The 27,786-nt window shown below is 59.3% G+C and overlaps 2 protein-coding genes across 7 annotated transcripts; both read right to left on the reverse strand.

Annotated features, from left to right (window-relative positions):
- Positions 1–25,992, reverse strand: TMEM121 (transmembrane protein 121). 4 transcript variants are annotated; one of them, XM_081551157.1, is made up of 9 exons: positions 25,791–25,992; positions 25,615–25,713; positions 25,049–25,251; positions 24,615–24,770; positions 23,624–23,722; positions 20,792–20,878; positions 19,759–19,947; positions 19,039–19,135; positions 1–1,478 (listed from the first exon to the last, which is right to left on the reverse strand). In XM_081551157.1, exon 9 carries the CDS (start codon positions 1,322–1,324, stop codon positions 368–370), a length of 957 nt encoding a protein of 318 aa, XP_081407283.1. In that variant the 5' UTR covers positions 1,325–1,478; positions 19,039–19,135; positions 19,759–19,947; positions 20,792–20,878; positions 23,624–23,722; positions 24,615–24,770; positions 25,049–25,251; positions 25,615–25,713; positions 25,791–25,992; the 3' UTR covers positions 1–367. The 4 variants fall into 4 exon arrangements, with proteins under 4 accessions (XP_081407283.1, XP_081407284.1, XP_081407281.1 ...); XM_081551158.1 differs by lacking the exons at positions 23,624–23,722; positions 25,791–25,992 and having other exon boundaries at positions 25,615–25,693; XM_081551155.1 differs by lacking the exons at positions 19,039–19,135; positions 19,759–19,947; positions 20,792–20,878; ... (3 more) ...; positions 25,615–25,713; positions 25,791–25,992 and adding an exon at positions 3,498–3,586 and having other exon boundaries at positions 1–478; positions 528–1,478.
- TEDC1 (tubulin epsilon and delta complex 1) lies at positions 14,429–25,992 on the reverse strand. 3 transcript variants are annotated; one of them, XM_081551150.1, is made up of 9 exons: positions 25,791–25,992; positions 25,615–25,693; positions 25,049–25,251; positions 24,615–24,770; positions 23,624–23,722; positions 20,792–20,878; positions 19,759–19,947; positions 15,370–19,135; positions 14,429–14,864 (listed from the first exon to the last, which is right to left on the reverse strand). In XM_081551150.1, the coding sequence occupies exons 1-8, from the start codon at positions 25,932–25,934 to the stop codon at positions 18,812–18,814; spliced, it is 1,281 nt and encodes a 426-aa protein (XP_081407276.1). In that variant the 5' UTR covers positions 25,935–25,992; the 3' UTR covers positions 14,429–14,864; positions 15,370–18,811. The 3 variants fall into 3 exon arrangements, with proteins under 3 accessions (XP_081407276.1, XP_081407277.1, XP_081407278.1); XM_081551151.1 differs by having other exon boundaries at positions 14,429–14,903; positions 15,325–19,135; XM_081551152.1 differs by lacking the exons at positions 14,429–14,864; positions 23,624–23,722 and having other exon boundaries at positions 16,458–19,135.
- Positions 25,993–27,786: the final 1,794 nt, after the last annotated feature.

The following is a 27,786-nucleotide window of genomic DNA, read 5'->3' on the forward strand; positions in this document are numbered from 1 at the left end:
CATACAAAACTGTAAACACGAGTCTTTAAAATGACACAGGCCTCCTCGGTCCCAAACTCTGAGTCAGAGGCCCCCACCGAGGGACCCAAGGGACCAGACCTCGGCCCACTCTGTCCTCCCTTGCCACCCAGATCCCCCGCGGGTGGAGGCGGGACCCTCCCTGCTCCGGCCTGGGCTACACACACTTGCCCACGCGCTGGGGCGAGCTGGAGGAGCCGGGGCCGAGGTCTGTGGTCCGAGGGATCCCTGAGATGAAGGCGCGGCCGCGGGCCCCGCGGGTAGGGGCACTCTCCGCACCCGACCCCACCCCATCCCATGCAAACCGCGCGCCTGCCGCCACGCGTCTCGGAGTCCGGGGGGGCCCCGGTCACGTGTCCAGGGCGTCGCGCGTGGGCGAAGGCCCGCGGGGGCGGACCGGGGGGCCGTGCAGCGGCGGGGGCGGCGGCACCGAGTTGCGCTGCGGGGCGGGCGGCTGCAGCTCCAGCGCCAGCGCGGGTGGCGGGAAGTCGCGCACCTGGCGCCGGTACTCCAGGAAGGTGCAGGCCTTGGTGGCCAGCGCCACCACGTTCTTGCCCACGAAGATGGCGGAGACGCGGCTGTCGCGGAACAGAGCCATGTTGGCGGCGCGCGCCAGCACGGCCACCACGTTGACGGTGGCGAGGCTGAGCACCGGGTAGAGCATCATCTTCTGCGGCGCGATGTGCTCGCCCTGCATGCTGACCTCGCTGAGCGCCACGCACGGTAGCACCAGCAGCAGCATGTAGCAGTAGAAGAAGGTGAGGCCCTCCGCCCACAGGGGCAGCCCGCTGCGCGGCGGCTCCCACAGGCTGGCCTGCATATCCAGCAGGTCCAGCAGGTCCAGCGCCACCCAGAAGAGGCGGCCGCGCAGGTCCTCGCGCTTCCGGAAGGTGCGCACGTACTCCATGCGGTCGAGCGCCACCAGCAGCAGGAAGAGGCCCGGCACGCACACCGACAGCAGCAGCGTCAGCGCCTTGCGGGCCACCGGGTCGGCCGCGCCGCGCCGCGCCGCCTTGTAGTTTTGGAAGATGAAGTAGAGCTTGATCTCCAGCACGAAGATGTAGAGGAACCAGAGGATCATGGCGTAGCCGCGCTTGGCCGTGCGCACCTCGGCGCCCACCCACACGGCCACGTAGCGCAGCACCAGCAGGAAGCACACGTCGCCCACCAGCACGATGATGCACACGCCGATCTTGCGCGGGCCCTGGTTCTGCTCCACCAGGTACGCATCCATGACCGCCATGCTGCCCATGATCACCAGCGTCGTCAGGCACACGTGGCGCCGGTCCGGGGGAGGCAGCACCATGGTCGGCCGCCTGGGCCCCGACCTGGGCGCGCGCGGTCCCACGCGAGGCGGGACGAGGCCCTGCGGCGGTGGCGGCGCTCAGCCCTCGGGCATGGCGCGGGGCCTGTCCAGACGCCCCGAGGGCGCCGCTGCTCCGGGCCGGCGAGCTCGGAATCTGGGGAGATCAGAGCAGACGGGGTCAGCACACAGAGCGGGCGGCCGCTCCCCTCCACCCCCGGCTCGCTTTCCCCCGAGGGGCCCTGTCCGCGGCCCGGGCCGGGCTCTGCCGCACGCGCGCGCACGAGGGGCCGGGCCTCCAGGGGGCGCCGCCGCCGCACCTGAGGCCCGGGCCGCGTTCCCGCCGAAGTCGAGGGGGGACGGGGACGGAAGTGGCTGCTCCCCGCCGCGCGTGGCCCCGGAGTCGCGAGGGTTTGTCCCTCCGGCTCCAGCGGCCCGCGCCGCTCGCCCGGGGTCCTGTCCCGCGCCCGTTCCCGCTCGGGCGGCCTCGCTTGCGGCGGGCGCCGCACCCGGCGGGAGGCGGGCCTGCTCCCTCGGCTCTGCGAGAAGCGAAGGCTCGAGGAGCCGGGGCTCTGGGCAGGTTCTCCGATCCAGGACTGAGAGTCATCCAGGTCCCGGGTGCTCCATCCCCAAAGCCCCTCTGCGCCTCCCTGCCCCTGCCTCGCAGCCCCAGCATCTTTCCTCCCTGCGTCCGCAGACTCGGTCTCCCCTCTGGTCCACTGTCCACAGGGCGTGTGGCCTGTTCTCTTCCGCCCTGCGTGCACCGTGGCTACCTGCTACCCTACTGCCCTGGCAGCGTCTCCTGCCCTCTGCACTCCCCCAGCCCCGAACGCCAGCTCGCCCTGCTCACCAGGAAGGGGTGGGCCCCCAGTCGCTCCCTGCCGCTGAGCCTTAGGGGCAATCTTAGGAAGCCTCCTCTGCTACCGCCTGCCTGGGCCACAAGCCCCTGGGCCCCTCTCACACCCCTGGCACTGGCTGTCACGGCCGGGCTGATCACAGCCCCACACCAGGCTGTGGGTCAGCACACCTGTGCCCGCTGACACCCTGGGGAATAGATGTGCCCCGGCCTCATCTACCCAAAAGTCACTTGAAGCTCACTCCTAGCCAGTCTCTCCCACGGTACCCCTGGCCCCAGGGCTCTGTTTACTGCCCTGTCTAGACAAAGACAAAATTTAATGTCACCCGCAACTGTGCTCGGTCTGCCCTGGTGACACCACAGCCCCCACTGCCTGGGAAGGAAGGCCCCCTTCCAAGTGGGCACCTGGTCTCATCCCAGCTGCTGCCCCACCTGGCATCCACCTCCCAGAGTCTCTGCCGCCACACCCAGGACCCCACCACTCTGAGTCTGGCCGCCTGGAGTAGTAGACGCCTTGAGAGGGTCATCGGCCTAGCCCCTGCGCCCACAACTCCATGAGCTCCCGCCCCCCATCACACACACACCCCTTCTTCACCCCCAGTGTGTGGACACACTTGACCCACGAAGCCCTCCCTCCTCTGGCTGCAGGAGCGGCCTGGGAATCTCCTTCATCACAGCCCTTGGCCCGGCCAACTAGCCAAACGGCCACTGCACCGCGCACCCCGCCTCCCATCCACTCCACGGCGTTTCCGCTCCCTCACGCGCTCATCAGACCTGGGCCGGGGCCGCCGGGGCCAGACAGACCCTGTCCCCGACCGGCGCTCGCGCAGGGAGCCCCAGCCCCTGCCCCGGAAGGCCGGAGCCAGGGCCTGGCCGCCCTTCCCCCGCAGCCGCTGGGTCTCTCCCTGGGGACCGGCCCCAGGCCCTGCTGCCCCAGCCGTCCTGAGCCCTGCCCGGGGCCTCCTGCTCGGCTGCTCGGACTTCACAGACTCCGGGGCCTCCGGGCGCCTCGCTGCCCGCCTCTTCCCTGGCGCTTCACACGCATCCCTCAGTGCCCACAAGAGGTGGCAGGTGGAGAGGAAAAGGCGGCCCTCCCGCAGCCCGATCGGACAGAGGCCGGTGAGGGGGCTGGGCCGCTAGCGGCAGGCTGAGTCTCGGCTCCTCGGTCCGCTCCGCCCGCCCCCCCCTACAGGGCCTGGTCCAGGCAGTCCGGCCGGCAGGCCTCACCCCTGCAGCGCCGCCCCTGCACCCTGCCGCCCCCGGGGCCGAGCACTCGGGGCTCACCGGAGCGCCCTGCCCGCGCGCCCTGCCCGCACTTACCCGCCGCCGGCCAGATGCTGCGCGCGCGGGGCCCGGCCCCACGGAGCCTGTCTGCGCGCCCGCGCAGGCCGCGCTCTCCTCCGCTCCGCGGCGCCCCCCGCCCGCGTGCGCCCCGCCCCCTGCCCGAGGCCCCGCCCTACGCTCCCGGCCGCCCGCGCCTGCCGGACCCGGACTGGGGTCCCCGCGCCCCCACCCCCTCAGCGGCGCCGGTTGCCAGGGCGACAGCACTGCCCGGCATCCGGCGCCCCGGCCCGCGGCACTAGGAAGCCGGACGCCCCCAGGCTCCATGCGCGGCGCGGGAAGCCTCTCCACCGGCGTCACTCCACAACCCGAGGGAGACTCGCCCGCGGGCGCCTCAGCTCCGCGCACGCCCTGAAATTCCGCGGCAGCCCACACCCAGGCCGCCAACCAGGGCGACTCTGATCGCCGGCAACAGGCGGCCTTACCGCGGAGCTGGCCCCGAGGCGGGGCCGGGTGGCCGCCGCCCATCTGCAGGTGGCCACACACGACCTCGTTTGGGGACACGGTGCCGCATCCCAGAGACCCTGGGTCCTGGGTTCCTCCGCCCTCCCTGGTTCTCATGTGAGGCCAGAGAACAGGGGCAGTGGGCAGCCATCCGGGGAGCATGCTAGGGTTTGGAGGCTCAGGCCGCTTTCCACCCACCGGAGTCCCCACCCTGCTCTCACTGAGCACCGCTCCCAACATCGCAGCCACGTCCACCCCAGAACGGAGGAGGGGCGCGCACCCGCTGCCTGCCTGCTGCCTGTGACGGAGGAGAGCAGGTCAGAAGGTGAAGGGACCCCCTGGGTCCCCCGCACCTGTCTGCTCGCACCCAGGCCCCGGCAGTGCCTGGTCCCACACAGGTGGCCGAGTCTGTGCAGATGATGGGCTCTGCCGCCCTTCCCCGGCACCCGGGCCCCCCAGGGGTGCCCTGGAGCCAGCAGGCCGTCCTGGGCCGTTCCTGAGAGGCATGGGGAGACGGTGAGATGCTCTGGAGCTGAGCTCTCAGCATGGTTGACTGCGGGATTCCAGCAACCACAGCCACTCGTACACTGGCTCTCACTGGAGGAAGTGCAATCAGGGCCCCAAAGCTGCCTCTGTGCCTAGGGAGGGGCTCCAGATCCACGAGGATGGTTTACCTTCCCCAGGGAGGTCTCCAGGGACCAGGGGCCCGGGTACCAAGGCCACTTCCTGCAGCATGGAGGTACAGGTTCCGACTCATCAGTGGGCACCACCAGCAACCCGGTGGCAGACCCACCCTGGCTGGCCCAGGAGGCAGAGGAGGCCAGGGCACCCCCAGGGCCCTCTGAGCACACCTCCCGCTGCCATCCGCCCTCGAGGAGGGGCTGCCCGCCAGGCCCCCTGCCACCTCCTGTCTCCCTCTGCCCTCCCCACTCACCCAGGGGCTGCTGGGAAAGTCCAGTCTTTACCCCAGTCCTGCTTGCCTGCGTCAGTGCTCTGCATGCCACGCACCCCTCACCGCCCCAGCACCCAGCTCTTGCCTCCCAATCCCCCATCTGTGTGTCTACCCGCTGCCCCCACCCCAGCCCCACCCCTGGCCAGGCCCAGAACACTTGGGACGCGTGCCGGCTCCCTCTGGATGATGTAATTAAATTACAGGCCTTGAGATCTGGGATCATCCCAAATTGCCAGGGCAGGTGTTGTCATCACCAGCCTCCTTGTGGGAGGGAGGTGGGGTGTGAGGGTCAGAGAGATCTGAAGAGGCTACAGCCGGCTTGGAAGGTGCAGGGAGTGGCCAGGAGCCAAGAAATACAGGCGCCCTAGAAGCTGGAAAGGCATGGAAACCACTCTCTGCCAGAGCATCTGGATTTTAGCCCAGTGAGACTGCAGAACTATAAGACTAAATTTGTGTTGCATTCATCTGTGGCAACTTGTCACAGCAGCAGCGGGTTACTAATACAACTGCCGACCTAAAATCTGACTTTACTCAGAGACCGAGTTTGCTGTAGCAGGCTTGCTAAAGGAGGCACTCGAAGCAAAGAAACGAATCCCAGATATGAGATCAGGGAGGCAGGAGGGAAAGCTGAGCACAAAACGCAGCAAATCCACGGGGCAGTCTTAACACAGACTATAACGGTAGTGATGAAAATGCTTAGCAGGGCTTCCTTGGAAGTCCAGTGGCTGAGACTCCATGATCCCAATGCAGGGGGCCCGGTTTCCACCCCTGCGTGCCGCAGGGAAGACCGAAGATCCTGCATGCTGCAACAAAGACCCATCAAAGCCAAATAAATATTTTTTAAAACATAAAAAAGTAAACTGGGACTTCCCTGGCAGTCCAGTGGTTGAGACCTCACCTTCCAGTGCAGGGGGTGCATGTCCGATCCCTGCTCACAGAGCTGAATCTCACAAGCCATGTGTCTGAAAAAACAAAACTTAAAAACAGAAGCAATATTGTAACAAATTCAACAAAGTCTCTTTAAAATCAAAAAGTGAACTGAGGCACATTAAAAAAAATTTTAGGTGCTTAGGAAAGACACTGTTTTAGAAAACATGAAGATAAAATACAAACCAACAATGGCCTGTGAAGCAAGAGTGAAATGCAGAGGGCCAGCTAACCGTAGTGAGTTAAGACGGCACTTGGCAGCTTCTCGCTGCCGAGCCGAAGGAACATAAACAGACCGTAGCGCTCACACACGTGGGAAGAAGCCATGGAACTTCTCTCCGTAATCAGCCCCCAAGGACAAGAAAAGAGGGGGGGAGATAGAGCAGCTGCAGAAATTAGAGAACTTCTACAGACGGCAGGTTTACAAACTGATTTATCAGTAATTACATTAGATGCAAATGGACTAAACATTCCCATGGAAAGACTAAGAGGATCGGTCTGTTTTGTTTTTTAAATCAAAATAGATACTGTTTACAAGGGACACATATAAATCATGAGAGTATGGATGGGGAAAGACTGATCATGCAAATATGCACTGAAGGAGGATGGTGTGTGGCACCGCCACGGCGGTCTCCGGGGTAGGATGCTCCCCAGGAGACCATTTCTGGAGCAAGGCGTGATGACGTGTCCAGCTGGATTGTCAGGATGCCTGCAGTTCACCCTCCAGTGGTCCAGAATACAATGTACGTGTACACACACACACTTCAGTAAAGAAAAGCCAAATGTGGCAAGACGGCAAGAGCTGCCCAGGCGAGACCAAGGAGTTATGTTTGTTTGTGGTCTTTTTCTTTCACGTCTGCTAGGTTCCCGTTTTGGGTGAGATGGAGTAACTCAGCCGACCTGGTCTCCCCCAGTGAGTGCACCGGCAGAGAAAGATGGTGCAGGAGGCCCTGAGGTCTCTGAAGACAGAGCAGAAACAGGCGGATGGCGGGGGGCTGGGGGGACCAGAGCTGGAAGCACCAACCTGGTGGTGAGTTTCAGGGTCTTCCTCCTGTGTCCCTGGGCTGGACTCCGCCTGTGCCAGAAGTCAGCCAGGGGCTGTGACAGGGACAAGGAGCTCCGGAAGCCCCTAGTTCTGGCTCAGGGAGGGAGAGGAGAGGGATGGGGAGGGGTGGCTCTGTTTGCTGGTTTGGGGCCCCTGGGCAGTCCCACCTCTACCCAGGCTGCAGTCAAGGCAGCAGGGCTCACAGGTGCCTTTTTAGGGGTAAGACCCTCCTCTCCACTCAGAGGGGACATGGTCCAGAGGGTAGGACCCACTTGCCTTGAGGGGCGGGGGAGAGCCAGGCCTCTTCTGTCTCAAGATGCAGGCTCAGTCAGCGGGGTGTGCGGGAGGGTAGGGTGAGGAAAGCCCCAGACTTCTGCCAGAGGACTGGAAAGCAGAGCCCCAGGCAGCCAGAAAGTGACAGAGACAAGCCAGAGAAGGGGCTTCAGAGAGCAACCAGGAAGGGGTTTATGACTTCTGAGCTCAACCCCAAGCTGCGTGTGTCTCACCAAGTCCAAGAACCGAGCCGCAGGACACAGCACTGCCCAGGTCCCACACTGGTCACTTGGCAGTGCCCACACAGAACAGAATTCAAATAACACTGCAAAGGCTTTGAAAGCAGAACTGACATTGAAACTGCTATCCACACAAGGCTATTTGGAATTTGCAGCTTGAACCCAACTGGGTTGATTGTGTGCTAAAACAAAAATGTCACCATTCTCAATGGGATTTAAACAAAACCAGATATTTATAACATAATGTTTAAATGTGCAGGATACAATCCAACATTACTCTGCATATGAAGAACCAGGGAAAATCCAACCAACCCACAAGGGAAAAGAAAATCCAATGTCATCATATCATAAAAATCCTCATCAAAATATTAGCAAATATTTTGCTAAGCAAGCAACATAAAAAATAAAAACCACAACCACATGAAGATTATCTCAGAAAAACAAGGCTGGTTCCACATGGGAAAATAAATCAGTACGATCCACTATATTGACAGTCTAAAGAAGAAACCATGTGAGCATATCAATTCATGTAAAGAAAGCATTTGACAGAATTCAGTATCCACCCATGATAAATACTCTAAGCAACTAGAAACAGGAAAATCTTTACTAAATATAATAAAGGACATCTCAGAGAGAGAGAAAAAACAAATCTACAGCTAATGTGATAGTTAATACTGAAGGACTGGGTGTTTAGTCTAAGATCAGAAACAAGGCAAAGATGTCCCCTGTATCCACTACTATTCACTATTGGACTAGCAGTCCTAGCCAATGCAATAAAATAAGAAAAATAAATGACATACATAATAGAAAGTAAGAAGACTCTTTCTATTCATGCATGCATGCCTGTGTGCTAAGTCGCTTCAGTAGTGTCTGATTCTTTGTGACCCCATGGACTGTATGTAGCCCATTAGGCTCCTCTGTCCATGGGATTCTTCAGGCAAGAATACTAGAATGGGTTGTCATGACCTTCTGCAGGGGATCTTCCCAACCCAGGGATCAAAGCCACATCTTTTTTGTCTCCTGCATTGGCAGGTAGGTTCTTGACCACTGAGCTACCTGGGAAACCCCCTCTCTATTAATAGATGACAATAAAGTCTATATAGAAAATCCCAAATGTTCCACTTAAAAAATATCTGAGTACTAATAAGTGAGCTTAGCAAAGTTGTAGGATACAAGGTCAAAACAACTTCAATTCTGCTTCTACTGGAAGCAAACAAGTGAAAACCAAAAATTTTAGAGGAATAACACTTTAGCTCTCCTCAAAATTAAATACTTTGATATAAATCTAACAAAACAGGTATAGGATCTGTGTGCTGAAAATTGCAAAATGCTGATGAAAGAAATCAAGGAGTAAATAAATAGAAAACTGTGTTCATGAGGTAGAAGATGCAATGTAGTTAAGATGCCAGTTCTCCTCCAAAATGACCTACTAATATAATGCAACTCCAACCAAAATCCGTGGAGGAAATTTTGTAGATATAGACAAGGTCACTCTAAAATTTATATAGAAATGTAAAGGAATGACAGTAGCCAAGACAATTCTGGAAAAGAAGGGGAGAAGTTGGAGGATTCTCACTAACTAATTTTAAGACTTATTGTAAGGGGCTTCTCTGGTGGCCCAGTGGCTAAGACTCTACTCCCAATGCAAGGGGCCCAGGTTCAATCCTTGGTGAGGGAACTAAATCCCACATGCTGCAACTAAGATCTAGGGGAGCCAAATAAATAATTAAAAAAAAAAAAGACATTGTAAATCTGAAGTAATCAAAACAGTGGGTATTGTCAAAGGGTAAGCACATAGGCCTATATGAACAAACTGGAGCCCAGAAACAGACCCACACCAGCATGGTCAATTTTTTATCAGACTTATTGTAATTCACATACTATGTAATTCACACATTTGAAGTTTACAATTCAAAGTTTTTTAGTATATTCACACATGTCATAATTTTGGAACATTTTCATCACCTCCAAAAAGAAGCCCCAGATTTATTAGCAATCACTCCCCAATTCTTCCCCAATTTCCCAAACTCTAGGCAACCACTAATCTGTTCCTTAGATTTGCCTATTCTGGACATTTCATGCCAATAGAATCATACAGTGTGACCTTGTGTAACTTATTCTACAAAGCAAATGTGTTAGTCATTCCTTTATTCTTTTTTATTGCCAAGTAACCTTCCATTATTTACTCCAGATTGATTTTATTATCTATTTATCAGTTGGATGTTTATGTTGTTCCCACTTTTTGGCTATAAATAATGTTGCAATGGACACTTTGTACAAGATTTTTTTCTGAACAAGATTTTATGTGGACATATGTCTTCATTTGAGTGTATACCTAGGAGTGGAATTTCTGGATCATGAGGTAACTCCATGTTTGACAATTTGAGGAATTGCTGTTTTTCAGACTGTTTTACATTCTCACCAGCAATATATAATGGTTCCAATTTCTCCACATTTTCCCCACGATTGTTACTCGTCAGTACTTTTGGTCACAGCCGCCCTGTGGGTGAAGCAGCGTCTACTCCCTTGCAGCTGGAGTTGCCTTCTCCATTTGGCCGATGATGCTGGGCAGGCCACGTGCTTACTGGTCAAGTGCATATCTTCTTTGGAGAAACATCTGTTCAAATCCACTACCCATTTTTCCATTGTGCTATGGTCTTCTCACTGTTGAGTTGTAAGAAGGAATTCTTTTTATGTTTTGGATACAAGTCTCTTGAAAGTGGCAGATTTCTTCCATCAGCCTGAGGAAGTTTCTTTCCACTCCTGCTTTGCTGAGTGCAACCAATAAGCTCTAACTAAGGTGTGAACGTGATTCGACAGAGAAGGGATAGAATTTTCACTAACTGGACATTCACATGCCAAAAAAAAAAAAAAATCCTTAAGCTAGCCTAATATCTAACACAAAAATTAACACAAAGTGGTTAGCATGTCTAAATGTAAAAACTATAAATTTGCAGAAGGGAACATAAAAGGAAATCTTCATGACCTGGGACTAGTCAAAAAAATTAAAAAAAAAAAAAAAAATCCCGTGACACCAAAAGCACAGCCCACAAGCGATAAAGTGATAAACTGGACCTCATCAAAATCAAAAACCTTTACTCTGTAAAAGTCAAGTTCAGGACTTCCCTGGTCCAGTGGTTAAGACTCCACATTCCCAGGCCTTCCCTGGTGATCTAGCGGTTAAGGATCCACCTGCCAATGCAGGGGTTATGGGTTTGATCCCTGGTCTGGGAAGATCCCACATGCCACAGGGCAACTAAGCCCGATCACCACAACTACTGAGCCCATATGCCTAGAGCTCATGCTCCACAGCAGAGAAGTCCACGTGCAATGAGACACCTGCATGCCACAGCAAAGAGTCGCCCCTGCGTGCCACAGAGAACGCGCATGCACAGCAATGAAGATCCAGTGCAGCCAAATAAATAAATCTTTAAAAAGAAGACTCGACACCCCCAGTGCAGGGGGCACAGGTCAGGCTGAGGGCTCACACAGTGCGGCTAAGAAACAAGATTCAGGGCCTAATTAATCCCCGTCCTAATAAGTTATTCCAAAAAATGGACAGCAGAGGCCATGATGAGGCCAATGTAACCTGGATTCCAAAACATAATAAGGGAAATACAAGGAAAAAAAGAGAAGAAAGTCATAGGCCTATTTCCCCTTGAGTATTGATATAAATGTTCTGAATAAAATTATACCTAACCAAAACCAACTGCGTATTTAAATGTTACATCATTGTGATCAAACAGGACTTCTCACAGGAATGCAAGGGTGGTTCGACTTTGCAAAGGGTGCTGATGGGTTAATATAATGCAATTCATTATGATAAAGTAAAGGAGAAAATCATAAGACTGTCTTAATTAGTGAAGATAAAGCATGCGATAGTTAAGATTCTAAAAGTGAAGTGAAGTCGCTCAGTCGTGTCCGACTCTTAGCGACCCCATGGACTGTAGCCCACCAGGCTCCTCCGTCCATGGGATTTTCCAGGCAAGAGTACTGGAGTGGGGTGCCATTGCCTTCTCCGAAATAAATGGTTAGGATGGCATAAAAAAGAGTGAGATAATGCCACTTTCAGCAACATGGGTGGACCTAGACTGTCGGGAACCACGTTAGGCATTACTGACAAAATGGAGGCACGGCCCCAACCCCCCTCCTCATCCCGCAGGCACGGTCCCGGATGAAGGAGTTAGGTCTTGTGATTCTGACTTGTCCTTTCTGACTTGTCCTTTCCTTCCTTCGGTTGAGTTGGCTGGAAAGTATGTTAAGGTGCTTATTGTTCTTGCATGAGAAAGCACAAAGCCTTCTGCAGTTATGCCCAGGAAATAATCCATAAAGTTACATTTGTTCAAGGACCTTTACAAAGAATGTTCCATGATGAGCACATAGGCCGCAGCTTGAGGCCATGGGAAAGATTGTTATTGAGACCTGCTTGTGAGGGAAATGTTTATGGCAAAAGAAGTTTGCTGAGTTTGGGGTTTAGGAATAATTAAGAATAGTTAGAAGCTTAAAGTTTAAAGTATGTTGTAGTGTTGGCATATTTTACTATAGCTTATAGAGACTAAGAATTTTAGAGCTACTAATAGGTAGAAGCCTTTTTAGGAGATAATGAGCTTAGGATACTAGGGGCTAGCAGGATTTAGAAAGATAAGAAATAAACTGAGGAATGTGGTATGCAGCCCAGAGATAAACATGAGTTACAATGAAATCACAAGGACACTTTCTGGAGACAATGAATCTGGGTGAAGGGGAACTGAAGATGTCAAATCTCTGACCTAATGCTTTTGTGAAAGTATAAAAGAAAATCTGATGCTTGAAATAAACATGCAGTCCAGCACTTTGAGTCAGAGGCTGTATCATTCTCTGCCAACACCACTCATCCCTTCAGGCCAACTCCCTGGCTGCTAGAGCTGGACTCCAGCAAGTGGCGCCGAAGAAGGGGCACCTGAGGGGTAAGTAATTAATTAAGTAATTTTGTTAATGCAACGCAGAGCGGTTAGGATTGTATCCATGGGTGGCCGGCGCCCCTCTGCAGTTTAAGCAGAGTGAGGAGGATATAGAATCAATAAGAATATTCTCTAGGAAAATGGGTCTCTCTGCATCCAAGAACAGACACGTTTATTAAAATATTACTTCACATGTTAGCCCATACAGGCGTTAAAGTAAGCAAAGGAAGGCTGTCTAAATTTCTAATTTTTGTCCAAGAACAATGCCCATGGTTTCCTGAGGACACCGTAAATCTAGAAACCTGAACTAAGGTTGGAGATCAGTTACATTTGTTTCATACTTTGCATGGGCCAGAAAAGGTTCCAGTAGATGCTTTTGCTCTGTGGAATATGATTAGGGACGTCCTGGACCCTCGGCATGAGGCTGTTAGACAGCCTATGGGAGAGGCTGCAACGGTGCATGGTGGGCCTCTGCCTTCCGCGTAGATCATGTTTTCTGCCATTGACGAAGACAAGGAGGGAGACTGTGCTCAACCTTCTGAGGAACCAGAGGACTTGCAGGACGCTGCGGCCGAGCACCCTAGCGAGGCCCCTCCTCCTCTACGCAAACCTTTAAAATTTTATCCATCACTTTCTGATTTAAGGCAATCACTGCCACCTCCGTTTGTGCCTCCCAGGGCCCAGGAGTTCCCCACTTTGCCCCCAAAGCCTCCCAGAGCATTGCCTGAGGCTGAGAAAGATGAGGAGTTTTCTGAAACAAAGAAGCTTTTGAAACAGACAGATGCACAATATACAGAGCATGCTCCTTAGGGAAAGCCCCCTCAGGGGGCCTCACTCAGGCTAGAAGAGAAGCAGAACAACAGGGAGACTTGGAATCCTCTACGGCCTTTCCAGTAGTTTTTACCAAAACAGAAAGGGAAGGCGAAGAAGAGAAAAAATGGGAACCAGTTCCATGTAAGCTACTGAAAGAGTTTAAACACGCTTGTCATGATTATGGGTCTACCTCCCCCTATACACTTACCCTGCTAGATGCCTTGGCTGGAAGATGGATGACACCAAATGATTGGAAAACGGTTGCAAAGGCTTGCCTTCCTAGAGGAGAGTTCCTCCTGTGGTTGGCAGAGTATGACAAGTTGGCTAGACTACAGTCAGCAGAAAACAAAACCTCTAATGATGCACGGCTCAAGACAGTGGGATCTACGGCATTAAAAGGAGATGGAGAATACGAATCTAATGTAGCCCAAGCAAGGTTGTCTAAAGAAGCACTTAATCAGATTATGGCCATAGGTATCTTGGCATGGAAATCTTTGCCCCCTTCAGATAGAAAGTTATCCACTTTGAGTAATATCAAACAGGGACCTGATGAGAGATATGAAGACTTTGTGGCCAGATTGAAAACTGCTGTAAAAAAAAAAAAAAACAAAAAAATCTATTAAGAGTACTGAGCAGACAGAGATAGTTCTTAACAATTGGCTTATGAAAATGCCAATTCTACCTGTCAGGCATTGCTTAGACCTGTTAGACGTAAAGAAAGTCTTTGGACTTACATACAGACCTGCCAGGAAGTAGGAACTTCCTGTTTGCAGGGCGTTGCTTTAGCCGCAGCCTTGAGGGGAGAAACTGCTACCCAAGTTATTCAGGGAATGAGAAAAAAGGTAACCCTAATGGATACGATTCTACAAATAAAGTGTCTCTCTTGTGGCCAAATGGGGCATTTTTGCCGACAATGTCCTGCCAAGCAGAGACAACAAGCCGTGCCAATACAGCCTAAACCTAACCCTCCGAAGACACCTTGCCCCCGATGCCAGAAGGGGTATCATTGGGTAAAAGACTGTAGATCTAAATTCCATAAAGATGAGACTACGCTCACCCCCCAAGACAAGAAGTAATTTTCCCCAGTTTCAGAGGAACAGACAGCAGGGGCAGCCCCGGCCCCAGACAACAATAGGGGCAGTCGAGTTAAATCCCTTCAGGCCGACTCCCTGGCTGCTGGAGCTGGCCTCCGGCACTAGACATTATAATACCAAGTGAAGTAAGTCACAAAGAGAAATATTAATATTATATATCATTTACACATGGAAACTAAAAAATGATACAGATGAATTTATTTACAAAACAGAAGTAGACTCAGGACATCCCTGGTGGTCCCGAAGTTGGGAGTCTGACTGCCAAGGCAAGGGGCAGGGGTTTGATCTCTGGTCTGGGAGGGTCCACGTGCTGCTGAGCAGCGAAGCCCATGAGCCCGGAGCCCACACTCCACAAGAAAAGCCACTGCAGTGAGAAGCCCAAGCACTAGGAAAGACCAGCCCCTGCTCGCCACGACCAGAGGAAGCCTGAACAAAGCAGCGAAGGCCCAGTGCAGCCAAAAATCATTAATCAGTTAATTAAAAAAAAAGAAGAAACAGACTCACAGACATAGGAAAAAAAAAAACACAACTTATGGTTACCGAAGGGGAAAGCAGGTGGGGAAGAATGAATTAGGAATATGGGATTGAGATCCCCTGGAGAAGGGAATGGCAACCCACTCTAGTATTCCTGCCTGGAGAATCCCATGGACAGAGGAGCCTGGCAGGCTACAGTCCATGGGGTCACAGAGTTGGACACGACTGAGTGACTAACACTTTCACTTTCATGGTGTTAAAGATACGGTCTAGTAAACGGGAGACAGACAAGCAACCCAGATTTACTGTGTAACACAGGGAAATATATTCAGTACCTTGTAATAACCTATAATGGAAAAGAATCTGAAAAAAATATATATATATATATATATAATTGAATCATTTTGCTGTATACCCAAGACTAACACAGTATTGTAAATCAACTATATTTCAATTTTTAAAAAATGATTTTGTGTCCACATTCAGTCGTGTCCAACTCTTTTGTGAGCCCATAACTGCAGCCCACCAGGCTCCTCTGCCCACGGGCTTCTCCGAGTGGGCTGCTGTTCCCTTCTCCAGGGATCTTCCCCACCCAGGTATTGAACCTGGGTCTCCAGTGTCTCCTGCATTGGCAGGCAGATTAAGATGGCAAATTTAATGTTGTGTTTTTTACAATTTAAAAATGTCCCTAACTGGGAAGGGGAGAGACGGGACTTGTAAACAAAGACTAGAAGAGGGAATTCCCTGTTGGCTGAGTAGATGAGACCCCACACTCCCAGTGCAGGGGACCGATTCAACCCCTCGCGGGATCTCAGGTCCCACACATCACAGCCAAGCCCCGGAGCCCCAACTAGACGTGCCACAGTGAAGATACAGTGCTGCTAAAGAGAGAGAGGCTATAGGAAGAAAAACGGCTGTCCAGAGGAGCCGCCAGCGGACACGCCCCACAGCCAAGAGAGTGACAGACCCCAGGCCATTCAGCACAAAGACGGGACCTGGCCCCCCGCCCCGCTCAGAGACACGGGAGCCTGCAGCCCGTGCCCCTCCCACGCAGCCTCCCCCGAAGCACCCCGTTTCCTGACCACCCTCCTGAACAGGACGCTCAGCACCCCGTCCTCCCTCCGGCACCCCCCGCCCCGGGCAGGCCTGCTCTGACCACCACTGTCACCTCGGAGCTCCCCACCCCGCGCGGCGCGGCCCCTCTGGGTGTCAGCCCACCCCCAGCCCCAGGGCAGGCACGTGGGCACCCCAGCGGTCCTAGCTGACGGATGAGTGGAGTCAGCCCAGCCCCGCCAAGCAGAGCCAGTGCCGCACTCAGCAGCCAGGACCCAGCTGAGGACCCAGCTGAGGCCCCAGAGCTCATGGGCACTTAGTGGGCACTGGCCACGCCCACAGGGAGGACACGTGTGGCCAGCTGAGACCCGTGGGCAGGAACTGTCTCCTACACGCTGCTCGGAGATGCTCCTGCCAACCCGCACCTGGACTTCGGCGGGACCAGGTGAACACCCTCAGGCCGCGGGGAGGGGCGTCTGGGGGGACTGCGGTCCTGACTAGCCAGCCACGTCCCCAGGCCAAGGTCGACCAGTGCAAATAAGGCGAGGGAGAGGGGGGCCAGCCAGTGGGCAGGGAGGCCCAGCGCCTGAAGGGCCATGAAGAGGGAGCCACCGGGATAAGAGCCTGGGCCTGGGTTGTGGGGGGGGGCATCCGGGCCCTCGTCCTGGCTTCTGAGGCCATAGGTGACCAGGGCAGGGGCCCAGGGGCGAGTGGGGCCCCATAGCCGCATGTCCCCAAGGTCACGTGGGGGCCACACGCCCCCAAGGTCACGCGTGCATGGTTAGCGCCTGTTTTTGCCGCATCACGCGAGGATCTTAGGTTCTCGAACAGGGGTGGAACCGGCCCGTCCTGTGGCGGAAGCACGGGGTCTTCACAGCGGGTCCACCAGGGAGTCCCCGCGGGTGTGAACCCTTCCTGCCCGAGTCACAGGTGTTCCGCTTGCAAGTTCCCTGCGTGTTGTCTTCTGTGACGTGCTTGTTTTCTAGAAGACTCTGAGCTTTGGACCCTGGACCTGCTTGCCGGGACCCTCGCTCCCTGCCTCTCCCCTTGGTGGACAGCGGGACGCCCACCTCAGAAGACGTGCCTGAGGGGGCTTTAGGGGGGTGCAGCTCGAAACCAGGCATCCCGCCCCCGCCCCCGCCCCGCCCCACCCCTCACCCCCAGGCAATCGCACAGGCGGCCCTGCCTGTTGTCCCTGGTTACAGCGAAGGCGGGCGTCGGATCATTTATCTGATTGCCTGCTTCCTCTCCTCTGGGGCCCCTGGACAGACAGCTCCATCCGCTCCACTCCAGCCTTTACACACGGAAGTTGTCTCGACGGGCTGCAGCTCCGGCTTCTTTCAGTGACCAGGCCTCCGGCCTCGATGCAGGCATACGAGGGCCTGCGCTGCCCCACACGAGGTCAGGGGTGGTGGGCAGGGTCTGAGCCCTGGGGTTAGGGTTCACGTCACACGCAGAAGGGGACTCTGGTGGCCGGCAGGCCAGGGGGAGTGCAGAGGTGGAGAGGCAGCGGAGGGTCAGAGAAGGAGCCCGTGAGGTCTGAGGCCCAGGGCAGATTCTCCTGCCTGCCCACTGGACCTCAGCCCCCTGGAGTGGCCGGATCGGGACCGTGCTCACTTATTACGACAGCAGGAGGAGCCCGACCCCAGGGGCCCGGCCTGCACCCCAAAACCTGGACAAGCTCCTGTCTCTCGGGGTCACCACAGGGGTCCCACCGCTGTCCTCTCAGGCTGGTCCACCTCGTGTTTCAGGATCACCACCCCGAGCCCCACAGACACACAGACACGCTGGGGTTCTGGCTGAACTGTCCTGGGCCCGCGGGTCAGCGCAGGAGCAACAACTCCAAGGCACTGCCTTTCCGTTTGCATTTCTAAAACTCAGGTTCCCAAAAGCTGTGGCCATCACGGCCCCAAGGAGCCCCCAGGAGGCAGGGAGTCCTTCCATGGACTTGTTCCCGTCCGGCAGTCAGGAGGGCGGTGGCAGGGAGTCGAGAAGTGGCCTGAACACCCTTGGCGGGAGGGCCGGCCACGGGGTAGGATCAGACAGGCGGTCCTCACAGGGGGGTCCACTCGCCACTGCCTGGTCTGGCCGATGCTCCAGAGGCCAGTGCAGAGGCGCCATGGGCGTGACCCCACCCGGGACAAAGGCCCGGACCAGCTGGTGCTCCCGGGCATGGGCCAGCATTCCCCAGGTGGACGGCAAAGTACCAGTGAGAACGTGCCCCGGGGAGGCCCGGGGACCCAGGGCTGGAAGTAGCCTGGGGCCTGAGCCAACCAGCAGCAGGTCGGGGTCAAACACCCAGGGAAGAGGGCAGCCTGGCCAAGGAGGCCGGGCCACGGCTGTGCCCATGGGAGGCGGGGCGTGGGCGCCAGAAACAGAGCTCCTGGGACGGGGACAGGCCAGCTCCCGCGGGGCTGGCGGGACATCCCCGGACAGACGGCTCTTTGTCAGGGCCGCTCCTGCGCAGCCTTGGAAACAAAGCCGCTCTGTCCGCGCTGGCCTCCCTCCCGGGCCCTGGGCGCCACCCCCAGGGACAGAGCAGAGCCCTCACCCAGGGCTCCCATCGGGCATCCCGATCGGACACTCATGCATAACCACACACGTCCCAGGCACAGGCTGGCCCCAGTGGGGTGTGCAGCGGAGCCCAGGGCACACTGCCTGACACCTGCCCCGTGCGGCAGGCCCTGCCTGTCTGTCCAGCACCCAGGTAGCCCCGGGCTTGCCCCGCCTCGCCACCCTGCCCAGGGGCCCTCCCCGGGCCTGACGGGCGGCCTCCTCCCCGGACAGAAGCCAGCTGGAGCCTCGGCACTGCCAGCAGGCCTCCATGGTGTCCTCTGAGTCCTCACCGAGGCCTGACACCCATGGCGCCATGGTGGGCTCCCAGACCTCCTTAGGGGCACAGGCCGCGCCTGCCTCAGGCCTACAGGGCGCAGGCACACTCTGCCCGAGGTGGGGCCCTGGAGCCCAGAGCCTGCATCGCTGGGGATGGACCCTGCCCCTCTAAGGCCCAGCCCATATGTGGGGGCATGCCTGTGGTGCTCAGCGTGCCGGCGACGGGACCCAGATGAGGCCGGGCCGCGCTTCCGCCAGCCTGGCCAGCTCCTGCCGACACTGGCCCTGCAGCTGGCGCAGCACCGCCTCCAGGCAGGCCTCCTGGCCCCTGAGTACCTCCGTCACCTCGGCGGCCCACAGGCCTGGGCCGCCAGGCACCCTGGTCTCGGTCCTCACCAGCCGGCGGGGCCCGTGGGGCCGGGCCTGGTCCTCACCTTGCTCCCAGGCCCGCTGCAGAGCTGCCAGATCCTGCGCCACGGCCGCCTGCAAGGCCCGCCTCGTGGCTCTCCACTCAGGCCCGTGGCCGCCAACCTGCACAGGAGACGGCAGCAAGTGAGCCAAGGGTGACCCGTCCACCAGGACACGGCTCCAGGCCCCTTGGCTCTCACCGAGGCCGACCCCGACCCCCACCCCCACCCCCAGCCCCGCGGCAGCCCCTCCCGTTGCCTAGACGTCACTGCTCCCGGGATGGGGGGATGACCTCGAGCCTGCTCCGAGGCCTGGCCCCCCAGGCTGTGTCACCTTCACCGAGCACCTGAGCCCCAAGCCAGGGCGCCGGGCGCCTGGGATGTGGCCGGCAGCCTGAGCGCCCCCACAGCCCCGAGCCCCCAGGCCCACCCCACAGCCCCGAGGCCCCAGGCCCACCCCGCCCCAGGCCCAGGCCCACCCCACAGCCCCGGGCCCCCAGGCCCACCCCGCCCCAGGCTCAGGTCCTCCCCGGGGGGCAGCTGGGAGTGGGCCTGGCCAGAGCCCAGAGTGCAAACCCGGGGAGCCCACCCCTAGCCCCACTCGGCACTCCAGACATCCAACAGGGTGGTGGGGGTGTGGCACCGGGGAGTCTGGCAGGTGAGCCCACCCTTCCAAACAGACCGAACAGAGCGACCCCAGTGTGGAAGTCCACGGTCAAGTGGCCCAGGCCCACAGCCAGCTCTCACCACAGCCTGCCAGGCAGCCCGTCGGGCCTCTGCCGCCTCCCGCAGCTCCTCCTGCAAGGCTTGCAGCTCCCCCTGCAAGGCCTGCAGCTCCCGCGCCAGCAGCCCCACCGCTCCAGCCCCCGGCTCGGGGATCTTAGGCAGAAACGTGGGTGGTGAGGCCTCCAGGGGGCAGGCGTCCAGGACTGTGTCCTGCAGGGAGAGACCTCGATGAGACCCGCCCCGAGGTCACACAGGAGGCTGGACAGCGACCCTCACCCCAGGGGGCCTGGACACCAGGGAGGCACAGAGGCCAAACTTCCAGAAGGCTGAGACCCCCTGAGGAGTCTGGGTCTCCCCAGGAGCTGGGAAGGGTGGTGATGGGGCAGACGGATGTCTGAAAAGAGCCCCACACTCGAAACCCAAGGCCCAGGTGAAAAACCAGCTTCAGGGTTGGGCAAGGGGACGTCCCCGAGACCCCTCTTCTTGCCTGGAGAATGGGAAGACCCCCAAGGCCCAGGGCTGCCGTGGCCAGGGCAGGGCAGGGGAGGGGAGGGGAGGGACAGGGAGGGCAGGGGAGGGGAGGGCAGGGCAGGGGAGGGGAGGAGAGGGGAGGGGAGGGACAGGGAGGGCAGGGGAGGGGAGGGGAGGGGAGGGGAGGGACAGGGAGGGGAGGGGAGGGACAGGGAGGGCAGTGGAGGGAAGGGACAGGGAGGACAGGGCAGGGGAGGGGAGGGCAGGGCAGGGGAGGGGAGGGGAGGGCAGGGGAGGGCAGGGGAGGGGAGGGCAGGGAAGGGGAGGGGAGGGCAGGGGAGGGGAGGGGAGGGGAGGGCAGGGCAGGGGAGGGCAGGGGAGGGGAGGGGAGGGGAGGGCAGGGACAGGGAGGGCAGGGGAGGGGAGGGGAGGGGAGGGACAGGGAGGGCAGGGGAGGGGAGGGGAGGGGAGGGGAGGGACAGGGAGGAGGGCAGGGCAGGGGAGGGGAGGGGAGGGCAGGGCAGGGGAGGGCAGGGCAGGGCAGGGCAGGGGAGGGGAGGGATGGGACGGGCAGCCCCCTGACCATCCACTGCCAGAAGACCAACTCCCGGCGCCGCCACTCCAGGGCCGCCTCCAGCCGCATGTTCTCTGTCTCCAGCCGCTGCAGCAGCTGCAATGCAAGCCCCGCAGGGTCAGAACCGACCACAGGGCCCCGCCATCACGCTCAGGGCACTCCAGCCTCGGAGCCTTGTCAGCCCACGATGGGCTGAGCTGTCTCACAGCAAGCTGATGGGCGGGGCGGGGCAGCCTCACCCCCAGCACCCCCAGGCCAAGCCCCCTGGGCCTTCGACCATCCTGGGAGTCCCGTGCCCGCCCCAAACCATGGGTCCTGCAGGTGGGGGCCGAGCACTGGTGCCCCTTACTCGGGACTCCACGCCACAGCCCCCGCTGACAGAGGGTTGCACCATGGAGGCTTTGGGCAGCTGGGGGTCCTGGACAGCAGAGACTTCAGGGCTCTGGGAGCCCCGCCCCTGTAATCCCCTAAAGGCAAAGGCAGGGCAGGGGCTGCACAGTGCCCGGCTCAGGGTGACAGAGGACAGGCCAGGGGCCCAGCGTGGAGAACATAGCCGCACAGCCCCCTGCACCCTGCCCTGCCCTCACACCCACACCCATGGACCCTGCACCCGTGCGCGTGGGCCCAGGCAGCCCCTGTGCTGAGCCCCCGGCCCGCCTGCCCAGGCTGCCACAGCCTTGGGAAGCCGAAGTGGGTGAGGCAGGCATGGTCCACCCCGAGAGCCCACGGCAAGCTGGACAGACAGATCGGCCTCTGCAGCCCCCCAGGCCTCTGGTCCCCTGGGAAGGCCCAGGCCACTCCTTCTAGAAGAGAGCCCAGAATGTGCTCTGGGGCCCAACGAACAGCCGGAGCCGGCCTCCTCTCAGAGGCTGTGCGGAGCCCCGGGCCACCAGCATCTGCATGCCCACCAGGACACCAGAGCTGGACACCGCTGGCCAGACGGGGGTGTGGGACCTTGAACACCAGGCCAAGGGCCCAGCCCAAAGCCAGTGGAGCAGGGTAGAGGCAGGCTTGCCTGCAGTGAGAACCGCCCTGTGACCTGGGAGAGGGCTGTGGACCTGGGAGGGTGGAGCCACATGCCCATACCACACACACACACACAGACACACACACACACACAGACACAGACACACACACACAGAGACACACACAGACACACACACACAGACACACAGACACAGACACACACACAGACGCACACACACACAGACACACACACACACAGACACACACAGACACAGAGACACACACAGACACACACACACAGACACACACACACACACAGACACAGACACACACAGACACACACACACAGAGACACACACAGACACACACACACAGAGACACACACACACACAGACACACACACACAGACACACACACACAGACACACACACACACACACAGACACAGACACACACAGACACACACACACAGAGACACACACAGACACACACACAGACACACAGACACACAGACACACACAGACACAGACACACACACACAGAGACACACACACACACACAGACACACACACAGACACACACACACAGACACAGACACACACACAGACACACACACACAGACACACAGACACACACACACACACAGACACACACACACCCATGCTGGCGAGTGAGAAAAGCAGCTTCATTGGTCCCCAAGAACAGTCCCCCCAACACCTGGCCGTACAAAAGCAGATGGGGGACAAGGTAAGAGGAGTGCAGTAACCAAGGACAATGCCCAGCACTCCACAGCGTGCCTGGCCGCTGACGGCAAGCAGAGATCATTCCAGAAGCTTCTGGCATCCATCCTAAGAGCACAGGCCCTTCAAATAGGCTGGTCCCAGCTGCCACCCGCAGACCGTCCGGAAACCTTGGGAGGAAGTCAATGGTCCCCCTTGGCCTGACCACACTGTTTTCAGTCTTGTGGCACCAACTAGCACCAGCCCCCAGGCGGAGGGGGACCGCGCCCCCCAGCGCCCATGGAGGCTGGGGTCCCAGACAGCACCAGGCTGGGGCTGCCACAGCCCCCACACTCCCCTGACCAAGGGACCAGGGGCAGGAGGCCCAGGCCCCGCTGAGTCACCCCAAAAGGGGACTGAGCAAGGGCATCTCAGGACACCCAGCTGCTGCCTCAGCACCTCAAGGGCCAACCGCAGCCCTGCCCACAGAGCCAGCCAGACAGCCGCCAGGAACGCAGGCCAGGTGGGCCCCAAGGGCCACCCTGGCCCCACATCAGGGAGCAGACCCCCAGGAGCACGCAGCACTACAGCCGAGATCTGCTGGGTCCATCCTGAGCCTCAGTCATTCTGCCCGGCCAAGTGCCCCCAGGCCAGGCAGTGCCAGCCTCACACTCTGGACGGCCAGAGCCCAGCACTCAAGTCATGGCCACCGGCCTGTCCCAGGAGCCCCTGGCCACGCGAGCCCACGGGCAGGGAACAGTGATGGAGGGGGCTCCTGAAGAGAAGGTCAGCAGAGAGCGGGCCACTCCCAGCCCACCAGCAGGTGACACCTGCACAGGCTCAAGGCACCCACACCCGTCAGCCCAGACCCTGAGCGTCTTCCTTAATTCCACCGTCCCCCGCCACCACCCCAGCTGGCTGCCAGCCGCCCAACGCCTGTGCTCTCCCCACAGCCCAGACCGTGCCCAGCCACGCGCACGCTCATGGCCGCACTGGCAGGCCCAGGCGAGGAGAGGGACAGAGGTTGCGCCCATCCCCCACACAAGCCAGATGGTGAGCTTGACGACCACCCACAGCCGATCCACTGCCTGGGTCTGCCACCCTCCCAGGCCCCTTCTCACCTTGGGCCACGCCCACCTTGGTCCCACCAGCCTCACCTGCCGGCCGCCCTCGGGGTCTCTGAGCAGCTCTGTTTCAGTGACAGACAGGTGGCCAAGGCTGCGGTCACTGTGGCAGCCACGGGTGTAAGAGTGGATCTGAAACGCAGCGCAGACCCCATGCTAAGCATGTAGGTGCCCCCCAGCACTCGGCAAGGTACAGACCAGGAAGGGGGTTCAGAGACGGCCCGGCAAGGGAGAGTAGCCAGCACTGCTGAGGCTGGCTCGGGGCCCACCAGGAGGCCCTGCAGAGGGAGGAGCACCCCCACCGGGCTCCCACACCCCTGAACCCTCCTCAGCTCATCAAGTGGCAGGCCTGGGCGGTGGCAGAAACAGCCCCGGACGGGCTCAGTGGTCCAGTGAGGCCAATGGCGGGGACACAGACCACCTGGGTCTGGGGGGCAGCGAGGCGCACCAGCGAGGGGAGGCCTGAAGGCGGCAGGGAGGTCAGCAGTGGGGCACGTCCCACACAGCAGGAGCAGCTGGAGCTCAGACAAGAGGGAATGAAGGCGTCCCAGGAAAGGCGAGCTGAGCAAAAGACCCTCTGCCACGGGTTCTAGCACCAAAGAGTCCTGTGCTGGAGGGAGCCCAGGCCACCTGCGCAGTCACCTCTCAGCCCAGAACATGCCCTGGGCCGGTGGGGGGACCCCTGTGCCCCCACAGCTGAGCCCTACCAGCCTTCAGGACCCCCGAGAGAGCTGCCCACTGCCTGTGAGCCCACACCCAGGAGATGGTGGGAGGACTAGGTGCCTTCCCCCCCTGGCTTCCCTGATTCCCTGTCCCACAGACGCCCAGCAGCACCTCCTCAAGGCCCCTCCTGGACAATCTGGAGCCCTAGCGTCCCACTGTCGGGCCACCCCCAACCAGTCAGTCCCCAGCCAGGCCTGGGAAGGCCCACATCCAGCCAAAGGCTGGCCCCATCCTGAGCTGGGAATGCTGGACAGGCCTGTGCAGCAGAGAGGCGCTGCAGGAGCTGCACGAGCGGCACTACCTTGCCCAGGAGGGTGCACTGCTCCTGCTGACCGGCCATCAGGTTTCGCCACCGGAGCCGCAGCTTCCCCATCAGCCACTGCAGGTGGCGGATGTCCACACAGCCTTCTGCTTCCACACCAGGAGCAGGCAGGCCAGGGCTGGCCAGGGCCTCACACTGCGGAGGGGGCAATGGTCACATGCTGCCCCCGCACCCCACGCAGGGACCCCGAAAGGGAAAGGAGGCCCATGAGAGTGACCGCCACCGGGTCTGAGGGGTGCGAGGAAGAGTTGGGGACAGACCCTGTGGACACACACCGGGCCCTGCCCTGCCTCTGTGTGCTCACCCGGGCATTCAGGAGGGCAACGCTGACCCCCACAGGGCCGACCCCCCAGTCCAGCTCCCGCACCCCGGATTCTGGCCCGGCTGGGCCTGGCTCACACTCCTGAACCCACCTCGCACACGGGCATCTCATCACCCAGCCGCACATGGCTCTGGGTCAGCAGCCGCTCGGGCAGGGGCCCGCGAGCCAGGAGCCAGGCCAGGGCCAGCAGCAGCTCGCGGCCACCCTGGGAGCCGTCGCACGGGAGCTGTGCCAGCGCCCACCTCGGGTAGCCCTGGGAGCGCAGTGCCGACTTCACCCAACGGGCTTGAGCCTCTGCGATAGGAGACGCCAGCTCAGGAGGGCAACCCACTGGAGGCGACACTCCCCCAGGCCCTAAGGAAGGGCCCCACGCGCTACCCCAGAGCAGAGAGCACGCTCGGAAGGGTCCAGTAAGGACACGGGGACCTAGTCAGGAGGCGAGGCGGTGGGCGGGGCTCTGCAGAGGGCTGTCCCGTGAGTGGGTGGTGGGCGGGGCCAGAGCCGGCCGGGGCGGGGCCACCACGGCGGGTCTGACGGGGAAGCCGGGCGGTGGGCGGGGCTTTGCAGAGGGCTGCCCCGTGAGGGTGTGGTGGGCGGGGCCCTGTGCGGTGGGCGGGGCCGGGGCGGGGCCGGGGCGGGCCTGGCGGAAAGGCTTACCCAGGGCGAGCGAGGCCGAGGCGCCGTCGGCCGGCAGCGGCGAGAGCACGCGGAAGAGTAGCTGCCAGAGCGCGGGGGCCTGCGGGGATCAAAGAGCGACTGCCAGTGGAGCTGGCCACCTCCCTTCGTCCACCCACGGGCCCACCGCGCCCGGCTGCCTGCCCTGCTGGCCTCACCGCCTCCGGACGGTCGAACTTGGCGCGGCGGAAGGTCTCGGGGCTGGGCGCGGCAGGCAGCGTCCGGCTCAACGCAGCGATGGCCTCGGGCAGAGCCCGGGCCGCGTCCGGCGGATCGGGCCGGCGCCGCCGCCGCCTCCCCATGGAGCTCCCACTGGCCTCCCCCGGACTGCGCGCCGCCGCCTCCGCGCATCCAATCCCCGCGAGCGCGGGGTCCCCGCGCCCAGTCGCCGCGCGGGTCCCGCCCCCGCTGGGCCCTCGCCCAATCACCGCGCAGACTGGGACATGCCTCCAGCTCCCGCCCAATGAGCGGCGCCGCCGGCATTGGGTGCTGTCTGTGCCGCCCCGTGCGGAGGCATTTCCGTTGCGTCGAGCACCAATCGGCGTTGAGAGCTCCGCGGGGACCGCCCTCCGCTACTCAAGTGCTGCAACCCCGTGTCCGGACCCCACCAATCAGCTCCGCACCTCCCGTTGCTCCAAACGGCGGCAGGGCAACCGCCGGCTGGTTGGCGGCGGCGCTAAAGGCGCCCCCGGCGGCTGGGAGGGCAGCGCTGCCGGGCGCCAACAACCCCGGGAGCGACCCTCGGCCTCCTCGAGCCCTCTCGGGCCAGGCCGCTGGGGGCTTCTGAGCCCCGCCGCGCGCACCAGGCCGCAGACGCGGGGGCTGGCACCCAGGCACCGGGGGACGTCCCTCGACCGATCAGCTCCGCGCCGCGTGGGCGGGTGCTCCTCCCGACCGGCTGGCGACTCTCCCCTTCAAACCTACGCCTGCAGACCCCCGCCCGGCCCCTTCCTGTCCAGTCCAGCCTCTGCCTAGCCAGCCCCCTTTACCCCTTACCTCCTTCCCACTCCACCCTACCCCTGCCTCCTGCCCCTTCAGCCTCCTTCCTACCACTGAAGAGCGCACTTTGGAAAGCAGTTTGGGTTCTTTCAGAGCTAGCCTTAAGTCTACCCCACAACGCAGGTGCCGGGAACCTATGAGGATTCGTGTAGACATGAAGGAAAGGGAAGTCGCTCAGTCGTGTCCGACTCTTTGCGACCCCGTGGACTGTAGCCTACCAGGCTCCTCCGTCCATGGGATTCTCCAGGCAAGAATACTGGAGTGGTTTGCCATTTCCTTCTCCAGGGGATCTTCCCGACCCAGGGACCGAACCCAGGTCTCCCGCATTGGAGGCAGACGCTTTAACCTCTGAGCCACCAGGGAAGTCCATGGAGGAGGGCAGATGCAAAACACGATGTGGTGTGTCATTGTTCAGTTGCTTAAGTGGTCCATGGACTGCAGCGCGCCAGGGTTCCCTGTCCTTCACTATCTCCCAGAATTTGCTCAAACTCATGTCCACTGAGTGGGTGATGCCATCCAACCATCTCATCCTCTGTGGCCTCCTCCTCCTCCTGCCTTCAAACTTTCCCAGGGTCAGGGTATTTTCCAACGAGTCGGCTCTTTGCATCAGGTGGCCGTAATATTAGAGCTTCAACTCAGTCCTTCCAACGAGTATTACTTTTCATCTATAGGAAGTGTCCAGAAAGCAAGTGTACAGAGACGGGAAGCAGGTCAGTGGCCTGGACAGAGGCTGGGACTGAGGTGTGGCAGCAGATGGACATGAGGGAGTTTTTGTGGGCGAAGAGACTGGTCTATAGCTGGATTGTGCTGATGGTTGCAGAACTCTGTGAACTGGTTTAAAAGCACGGAATGTGCACAGGTGAGTTTTATGGCATGAAATTATGCCTCAATAAGGCTGTAAAGAGGACAGAGTAGGGGAGGGAGAGAAGGCAGAGAAAGCGCTCCCCAACAACCCCAGCCTTGGCCAAGCCTACAGGAAGTGTGGTCACGCCTGACCCCCCATCTTCTGCCTGGTCCTCACCTTTGCCTGCGCCTGTCTCAGGCACAGCCAGCTGCTCTTCCATTGTGTCCCCCACAGAAGTGACCCCCTCCTCTAGAACTTGGCCTCTGACCCAGGCACCCCGACCCCAGGAGGCTGTTTCACTGGCCACCCAC

This window comes from Giraffa tippelskirchi, chromosome 12 (genome assembly GCF_054371585.1).
Source record: "Giraffa tippelskirchi isolate mGirTip1 chromosome 12, T2T-mGirTip1v1.2.pri, whole genome shotgun sequence".
Classification (NCBI taxonomy): Eukaryota; Metazoa; Chordata; class Mammalia; order Artiodactyla; family Giraffidae; genus Giraffa; species Giraffa tippelskirchi.